Source organism: Vidua chalybeata, chromosome 8 (genome assembly GCF_026979565.1).
Source record: "Vidua chalybeata isolate OUT-0048 chromosome 8, bVidCha1 merged haplotype, whole genome shotgun sequence".
Classification (NCBI taxonomy): Eukaryota; Metazoa; Chordata; class Aves; order Passeriformes; family Viduidae; genus Vidua; species Vidua chalybeata.
In genome coordinates this window covers 24,823,842-24,833,422 of record NC_071537.1, presented here as the reverse complement: position 1 = coordinate 24,833,422, position 9,581 = coordinate 24,823,842, and the positions used below count along the sequence as shown (strand labels likewise).

General features: G+C 42.2%; 1 protein-coding gene across 1 annotated transcript in view; it reads right to left on the bottom strand.

The window, feature by feature from the left end:
• Positions 1-6,472: 6,472 nt before the first annotated feature.
• CSGALNACT2 (chondroitin sulfate N-acetylgalactosaminyltransferase 2) overlaps positions 6,473-9,581 on the bottom strand; it is a 32,275-nt gene continuing 29,166 nt past the window's right edge. Inside the window, exon 8 of the mRNA XM_053949545.1 lies at positions 6,473-8,481. Within this exon, the coding sequence (XP_053805520.1) occupies positions 8,189-8,481 (293 nt within the window). The 3' untranslated portion in view covers positions 6,473-8,188. The remainder of the gene's footprint in view (positions 8,482-9,581) is intronic.

Genomic DNA, 9,581 nt, shown 5'->3' with positions numbered 1-9,581 from the left:
TAAAATTGCTTTCCAGGCCCTTCACTGCCATTAGAGCACAACACAGTGTGACAGCAGTAGCTCAATGCCAGTAAGGTATCCTTAGTTACGTTAGCAGCAATTTGATTTATCAAGTTAATAATTCCCAAGAAACAACTTTCTTTTAGCAAATGACTCGCAGGGCAAAATTCAGCTGAGCAGTTAGCTGCCAACTGATATTAATACATCTTTTGGGGAGAAATCAGTAATTCTTCTGAGGATGTGCTGACAGATCTTCTCTCTTCAGCCTTCAATGTATGTAATTTTATCAGGGCAGCCCCAGTTTCCCAGATAGCCAGAACAGCCTACAAGCAGTGTGTAGAAGCACAGTTTGACCTTGCTCTCTGCAGCAATTGAATAGGGCTGTGTGGACAGCAAGATACAAAAATAATTTTTAAAAATCAAATTGCAGAAAGAATTCATCTGCAGCTGCTAATGCATGTTATCAAGGAAGCTTCCAGACTAGTAAGCATGCAAATATTAGCAATAGCTTCTTTCATGCTTGTCCCTGGCAAGGCAGGGATAACTGGGAATGTTTTGAGGTTCCAGCACATTCCTACAGGCTCTGACAGAGGTTCCAGGTTCCCTGACAGTGCACAGGTTTGCTGTCCTTCACTGCTTTCCAAGCTGGAGCTTGGGCTTTGGAAGAGAGAGAAACCACATTTGGGGGTGTAGTTCTGCAGTAACGTGGAGGTACAACAAAAATTATAACCATCTAACATGGAAACAATAAATAACTGAAGCATTTCTAGTGTTTCCAATGTTATAAGCAATTTTTGTCATCAATGTTTTTATGGCTTCCTAACAGCACATTCAGCTTCTGCACAGAAAACAGATGCAGTTGATTGCTGTGAGGTAACTTAGGGATATTGGTTTATTTCTGTAAAGAAACATCAGAAGCAATCAAGTTCTATGTCAAGCAGGGAGTGCTGGACATTCTGAGGCATATTCTGCCCTCTCCTTCAGACATGTGATGCAGAAGATATTCAAACCACCAGGAAATGCAACAGCCAATAAATACAGTTTCTGATCTATAAGGGTGCATACTTCACAGTATTGGTTACTCAGGCTCCTGACAGCCACTAATAAAAAGCTCTGAAATAGAGAAGTCCTGTCAGAAACAGTGTTTGGCAAAAACAGCGCACAGTTACTTGAAACTATTAGAGGCACCTACCAGGAAACCAAACCTCCCAAACAAACCAAAACTAAAAACACACACACACAAACAAAAAAGCCAGGTCTGTGGCCACACAGAGGAGTCCTGTTTGCAAACCTACTTCAGCACTAGGCCTGGAGACCATTTTACAGGATTGAAAGGAAGCTGAAAGTGAACACAAACCAAAGCACCGGCTTCAAACATCCTCACCTAACCCAGGACAGAAAAGAAGAAACTTGAAATTTAGTGGAAATTTGCTTCTAATATGTCTAATCTTATCTAGCTGCTTCGGATTAAGCAGCAATCTTGAAAGCAATATAATTCTGTTTGGGGGCGGGCAGAAGTCAAATGATTTCCAACAGAATCTCATTACAGAGAAATTACTTAACATTTTTTTAATCCCTGTCACATGAGCACACTATGGCTTCTTCTGATTCTGTGGCATATTAAATATAGCATCCTGCTATCCATCAGTGTCAACATTGTACGTTTCCTTTAAAATATATACACAACATTGTTTACATTCAATTCAAAGAAGATACTGCTAACAACACTCCACCTCCACAAATATCTATTAAATCAAAGAACAAACTACAGCACATCCTCAGTAACAGCAACAGAGCACTGAGGAATTCAGCAAACACAATTGTTTGCTCCATCCACAAGTGATGGAGTTGACTGGAGTCTTGGATGTTTATGGCAATACCAGAACTTACTTAATGAAACAGTGAATTTTTCTTGTCTGGGGACATAATAGCTCACCGTTGATGACCTGATCTCAGTTTGGAAAAAAATCAAACCACTTCTAAAACATTTCAAAAACATAAAATCCAAGCAAGCAATGAATAATTTGACAGATGCAAACAAATAAATGCTTTTTCTATACACCTCTTCCTTCACTTTACGACTTAGAAATTTTGAGTATCCAAGTATTCCAAAAAGAATTTCACAATAATGCAGCAGACAAGAAAATCACTTTGACAAGATTTTTAAGAGCACACAAACACCCCCCCCCCCCCCCCCCCCCCCGCAACATCTGTTCCATGGATGCATTTACAGGTCAAAACACCATCCCAGCTGCTCCCAGGAAAAGCTGAGACTCACAACCTGAGAGTAGCCAAAGCTGTCTCAGAGCTGCTCTCCAGAGCCTTCCTGATCAACAAGCAATCTCAAAGGGTTTTATTTTTGCTTCAGACTATCCCTTTAACACAATCATTTTCCCCGTGGATTGTAATGAAGTCAGCAAGAAGCCACTTAAGCTTGCATAATGCTGCAGGAAATCTGCAAAGAGCTGAGGCTCTCACAGGGCCAAAGCCATGCTGTGCCTGTTAGCTCGTGTTTCTACAGCTCTGTTCAGCTTCACCTCCTGTCTCCTCCACATCCATCACACTGGGAGAATTTCATTTCCCCCCCTCTCCTCACAGGAGAAGCTTCCCTGTTGTCTCACAGCTGCGACTTTGCTGCCGGGGCACACTTGCCACTGCCTTCAGCAGGACCAGCTCAGACAGCACATCCATGAAAGCTGTTCCGTAGCCTCTGCCTTAAATTCCACTTCATTCCACAGGTACAGCCTTTTGTAAAAACAGCACTTCTGCTCAAAGTCTGAGAATTCACTGGTGCTGGCAAAGAGCACATGTTCCCACCGTGGATATGCAAATGGCAAAACAATCAACAAAGAAACCCCAAAACAAACAACCTCCACAAATGAATGAGTTAATGTTCTCTTTCACCTGCAAGTCAAGTACAAATGCAAAGTGTTCTACCTATGAAAGAAAATTCTAAAGCCCTTTGCTAAGTTAACTTACACCAGCAAAGAGTTTTTACACCATTTATAGAGAAAGCTGAGAGGACATAGGTTAAAACACTTCAGTGATATGCTACATACAAGCCCTGTAGCTACAAGGCAACCTTGAAGCTGTTAAGAACTGAAAATGCTCCAGAAAAACTCACCACATAACAAACACATTTAGAGCAGCTCAAATAAACCAGTTAAATGACCACAAACTTCAAGTTCAGGGGAACTTCTTTACCTTACCCTGGAAGAGACTAAGCTAACCAAGACAAAGCTGTGTTTCATTAAAATTTTATGCAAACACTTAGACTGAAATACAAAAGAGATTTATTGAACATTCTACCTGCAGGTCAGAAGTACTTTTGCTGCACAGCACTTCCATGGAGATCCCAGCTACCACCCCTGCTCTTTAGGCCAATCTCTACAGGAGCAAATAAGGTCTCCTAACAAAAAGATAAAAGCTGCTCCCTCTCTAGTGCAAACTCAAAAATAACAATAAAACACTCACCTTACTCAAACCCAGGAGAGAGACAGATTTCTTGGAAAAGAAGGAGAACCCTTCTCTGCCAGCTTCAGGTCCCAGGTGAGGGGAGGCAGTCCTTGCCCAGGGCTCATTAACCCAAATGCCACGGTCATTGCCAGCACCTGGGGCAGGGGCAGCCCCCCAGGGGCCCAGCAGCTCTCTGCTGCTGGCTCAGGGGGCACCACTGCTCTGCCACCTGCCTAAAGCAGGGCTGGCCCATCTCCAGCTGGTACCAGCTCCCCAGGCAATCATGATGCTGGAACTCCCATCAGCTGGAGCCTGGGCCATGGGAAGCCCAGGGCACTGGGGCTCTGTGGGTGCTTGCATGGCTCCCACGTGTGTCTCTACACAGCCCAAATGCACTGCTCAGCACCAGGCTTTCAGAAAAATTGTGCTATACCACAAAGGCAGGGCTCTGCAGAGCCAGTGCAATCACAGAAATGTAAAAAAACAATTTTATCAAAGTTTCCTTTCCTGTGAAGCTTTTCCAGTCAGAACAGGTGGAGTCCTTTAGTTTGCAATCAGGCCTAACAAGGAAAAGGTGAGCATCGTTGGGGCATGAACTGAACATTGCTTAAGCTCATTATCCTCATTTTCCTTCACAGCTGAGTAAAATTTGAATGATTTATCTCCTTAAGATGTATTTGGAAGTCACACTCAGCAAGAACACCTCAGGCAAATGAAAGCTACACTCACCTTTGATACACAGAAAGCTTTTATCTTTACACTGATGCATCAATAAGTTACTAATTTATGCTGAACACCATTTTAAAGGTTATTTGAAGCTTTATTACTTTCATTCATGGATCTGACAAGGCAAAAATTTTGTTCTAGTTTATATTTTGGCATGAATTAAAACCATTTAAATGTCTACATTCAGATACAAGTGGTTAGGGCTCACCTACACTTCTCTTTCCCTCCTGATGCCATTCTCTTCTTGAACACAGTTTACAAATAAGTTTTGATTTTCATAGGTGTGTGCATCTCAAGAGTCCAAAGGCTTTTATGGAACTAAAAAAACCCCAGTATTTTCTTCTGTATGCAGGAGACCCAGAACTATTTCCCTAAGTTTTTTTTCCAGTTTTCCATCTGTATTTCTTGATTCTCTAAACCAGTATCTACTAGTCTTATTGAATAACATATTTTTAAACAATTTCAAAAGCACAACCCACATTTGTTCCTGCAAGGGTCTAAAGTAAAAGTCCACCCTGAGCTAATCTCATCTTGACTTCCTTTAATTAAGAACACTTCTCTCTAGGGAAGACTACAGCTTACAAATTCCTTGGAAAAGGTTACAATTTATGTGAATAGCATGCAACAGAATCAAAAATTACTTCATGATTCAGTGGAGCATGTTCCTATTTAAATAAGTGTTACTATATTTACTACTCTAGCACTAAAACACAGTGACTCCTCCAGGAAATCACTTAGACCACAGCTCAAAAACAGCGTGTTATGTAAACAGCATCTGTCAAAACAGGGGGACGAGGCCCAGCACTCGGCCATGTAACCCAAGCACCGACCTGGGCACACAGATTGTGACTGAAGCCTGATACTGTCACTCTTCTTTGCAGTGCCCCAGCAGCACCCCAAGCTAAATAAACCACCCCCCCCCCACACTCCCAGTGTGGGGCTTATTCTTCCTCTGCAGGCAGAGCACACCTTGGGAAAGCCAAGAGCAGGTCTTGCTCCCAAGCAAGAGATTTTTGTATTTGAAGCACAACTAACTTGCTCCCTTTCTTGGATGAAGTTAGGAAACACATGCAAGGAAGAGTTACCCATCTTCCTGGGAAAGAGCATTCCCGCCCTGGGTCACAGCTCACAGCAGCAACCGGGACACAGCGACACTGCTGCCCACAAGCACGTGCTGGTAGCCCAGTGTGGCTGTGCCCAAAGGCAGTCAGAAGCTGAACACACTCAGGTAACTGACATCACTGTGTTTTTAACACAGGCATATCCCACTATTTCTGTTCTGGTTCCATTACAGAGCAAAAGCAATGGTGTGCATTCAAACACTGGCTGCACAGAGCTGCTGAGCTGGTGTGTGCCACAGCAACATCTCACACACGTGGGTATTGCAGGGAGCTGAACTAAGACAAGGGAAACCCCGGGTCTGCAAGGGCTCCTTTAAGTTCAGAAATCCTCAAATCATCAGCCAGTTGGAATACTTGTGTATATTGCCCAACACACATATTAAATATTTCCAAGTGTTCTGACTTCCTTTTAACTCCAATGCATTTGCTTCCACCTTTTGGGACACTGAATGGAAAAAAGTTTCCTAAGTGGTTCCTGGTGACTACATTCACCTCCAGACCTCCCTCATCACCTTCCAGCATCGACACCATGCTTTGGTTTTCATCACCCAGATGGAGACAGCTGACACCGATCTCCCTCACTGCTGCTGATAAGCTCAACCACGCACTGGAAAACAGCAGAACCTGAGACACCTGGGTATCAGCACTCTGCCATGTTTCCAAAACATGAGAACTGGGACAACTGGATCCTCCTGAGGCAGTGTCTGAGTGCTGAGAGCTGAGGTGCAGCAATGCTGGGCCTATGCCCTACCTCTGTGTCTATTCCAGGGCATGTCAAGCAGTGGTGGTGTCAGTGAGAGGCATTTTTGGATGCTTATTCTTGTGCAACCAAGACAGCAGCAGCTGTCCTGAAGTTTTAAAGGCTGGAGTCTCAGGAGAGTGCCCCACTTGTATCTTCACCCCAAATCATAATACCAGTGTATTTCATCTTGTCCTCACCAGTACCTTACAATTTTTGTTAGCAACAACCAAGATATCCAAGTGAGGTAAATCTGGTGTAAAGTTTAAGTTGTTCGAGGAACAAACTCTCATATCTGGTCTGAGTAGATACCTGAGATGTAAAATTGAGCTGGTTGAATTTCTCACTGCAAATATTATTTTAATCCAGTGTGTTATGCTCTGTACAATATTATTGTAAAAATGTATTTCAGAGAAACAGCTTAAAACAATTTCTAAAATGCAGAAATTCCATTTATTATATTGAGAATATCAATTGCAAGAAGTCCTGCAATGCATTCTCTTCACTCTAAGTACAATACAGTACACTGTTCTCCACAATAAGTTACATAAAGGCAAATTTTATATACATATAAAAAAGGATCAGTGCCCAGAACTATTTGCACAGCATATCTGCTATTCAGAAATCAATCATTTAAATCTTTAGTTGCCTTCAGAATTCTTGAGCAAAACAAATCCATAAACAGATCTTAATTACCTGGTTTGAGAAAGGTTTTCAACTAATATCTAAATTCAGCAGAAACCATGCAAATGGTTTAACCACTGAATTAACATTCTCTGCATTCATTCTATAAACAAATGTATTAAAAAATGAGGCATGCCATATGGTATCATATAAGACAACATGGAGAAAAATGACCTGCCTGCATTTGAACTGTTTATGCATCCCAAAACACCCAAAAGGTAAGTACCAAAGTAGTAGTGCCATTGTACAAGGCACTCATGAGACCACAGCATAATTCTGCTTAAAACATGCTCAAAAATCCCAATAAGCAAAAAAAAAAAAAACCCAAAAGAAAAACCCAGAGGAAAAAAAATCAAAATGAAAACCCTAGAACATCTGCAAACTGAAAAAGTGAAGAAATAAGGCTGCTAGGATGACCAGTGTAATGAAGAGCATTGTATAAAGAAAGACTGTAATAGCACTTGCTTTTTCAGTCACTGAATCAACTAGGAGTATATGACATTACAAAAACATGTCAGGAAAATGCCCAAAGAAAAAGAATGCACAAGGAAAACACTGGCACAATAGCAAACAGGCCTCTAATAAATTTGTATGGGAATGAAAAGGTGGTTCCTCAACTTAAAGGATGAGATACATTGGCAGGGACTTGGAATAAGAAGGAGTGGGGCCAAAAATATTTAAGCAAACAAGTTTAATAGCACAGCTCAGTTTCTAGAAGGGATATGGCATCTGCTGTGGGAAAAGAGCAGGCACAGAAACACCCAGCTGCAATGTTCCCAACTTGTCTGATCTATCACTGAAATAAGAAGGTGGCATTTCCTTTGCAGTGTGAACTTCTATTATATGCTCTAAAATTCCACTTAAAAGGATTTTCATTCCCACCTCCCCAAATGATTCTCTATTCAACCATGTCAATGTCTGTTAATACAGCAATGTGGCACCAAGCCCTTGCTGTGGAATCGGCACCCTCCACAGCTGCTGTACTGGTCAGCATGTCCATATACCTTTCATGGTGAGATTATTTTCCCACACTTTTCTCTTGTTTCTACAATGGAGTCGAAGTATAAAGTCACAGTGCAGTGAGCCATACAGACTGAAAATACTCAAGACATGAAAGATTGTTTCATTTAATTCTCAAAAGAATGCCAATATAAGAACAGAAATGTACCACATGGAAAAGTGTTGAACTGTACATTCCACAGATTTTTCCAGTTGATACTGAAGACACTTTCCTTGAACTACATATGCTGTCCAATTTAGCTGAGGTGCTTGAACTCACAAGATATGTAGGTAAGAGCCTATCAATCAAAGGATTATTCGGAAAACAAACATGAAAACCAAAAAACCCTCTAAACTCTTCTTCAGTGAAAAAGAGAGGCACTGCATTTGTAAGCTGAATTAAGGCTGTAAAATGATGCTGGTTCACTGTGAATTGAAGTCACCAAGCGGCCCGGGGAGCCCCTCACCCCACGGCCTCGCTGTTAGTCCTGTAGGCCTGCTTCCGCAGGTGCGCCTCGATCTCGTCGCGGAACACCAGCATGCCCAGGTGCGAGTGCGACGCCTCGTTCATGGCTTTGGACTGGATGCACATGCGGTACTGCTCCGGGGTCAGCTCGTCCGCGCAGTGCTTCTCGTGCCACAGGTGGAACAGCCCAGGCACCGGCGTCCTGATCACCATCAGGTCACCGTGCAAGTACTTCCTGTAGAGGTGAACGTCCTCGCCGCCCCAGCCTTTCACTTCCAAGTCAAAACCCCCTACGAAAACAGCGTCAGAAATCGTCATCTGGGCACACAGGCGAAAAGAGCAACACTTTATACCTAATGTGTTACCAGATCTGGCATGACATTCCAGAAATTCTGTAGCAATTAACTAAGTTTCCCATGCCATGGCATGCCAATTTTGAGGGACAGCAGCTTCAAGGATACCACATCATTTGTGGTGGAAACTGCCCGGGACACAGATCTGCTGACTTCAAAAAGTCTCTTAGAGCAGTGTCTCCAAATTGCATTATGCATGACATCCCAAGTGACAGCTGCAGAAAACTGTAGGCAAAACTCACTCGCTATGCTTTTACATTATTTTTAGGAAGCATAATGGATTTCAGCAGCTGGAAAATGAAGCACCCTATGAGAAATCCTCTCTAACAATGCCAGCAATTACTCCACAGGTCACAATTCAAAAGGCTGGATTAAAGAAAGGAACATGGTTCACCATTTTAAGTTCTCTTGTTTTTCTAGGAAGGACCCACAGTGAAGAGCAACCCAGGCTCTTGTACAATTTCAAAACTCCAGAATTACGAAGTCCTCATTTAGCACTGCCATACAGAAGGCAATACGACTGCTATTAGCAATCAGCCGGCATTCAAGCCACCAGACAGCACGCAGGGCTGTGTCGTTACATCTTCTGGCAGATTTACATCTTCTGGCAGACTATGCTCACCACCATCTTCCACATTTAAGCACACCAAGCTGTTCTCAGTTTTAAGAACATGCCACAAGGGGGGGGCAAAGCACATTGCTAAAGACTCCAACAACTGTATTCAACTTCTCTAGGTTATTTAAAAGAAAGGATTTGAATGCTTCTTGTCTATGTGAATGGCTTATTTGAGTGACATGTTTCTTAAACTTGATTCATTTGCTTCAGACAGACATGAAGTACCAAAAAAAAAAAAAAAAAGCAGTATTTTAAAAATTCTAGAATGAAATGTTTCTACTAAAACTACTGTGTCTTTTCATACACTCAACAGATGGGACATCAAAATCCAGAAAAGCTAATTTATCTCATTGGTCAAACTTGTCAGGCAAGTCTGACTGCTGGGCTTGGGGAAATAATGCAAGAAATAAATGTATTACTT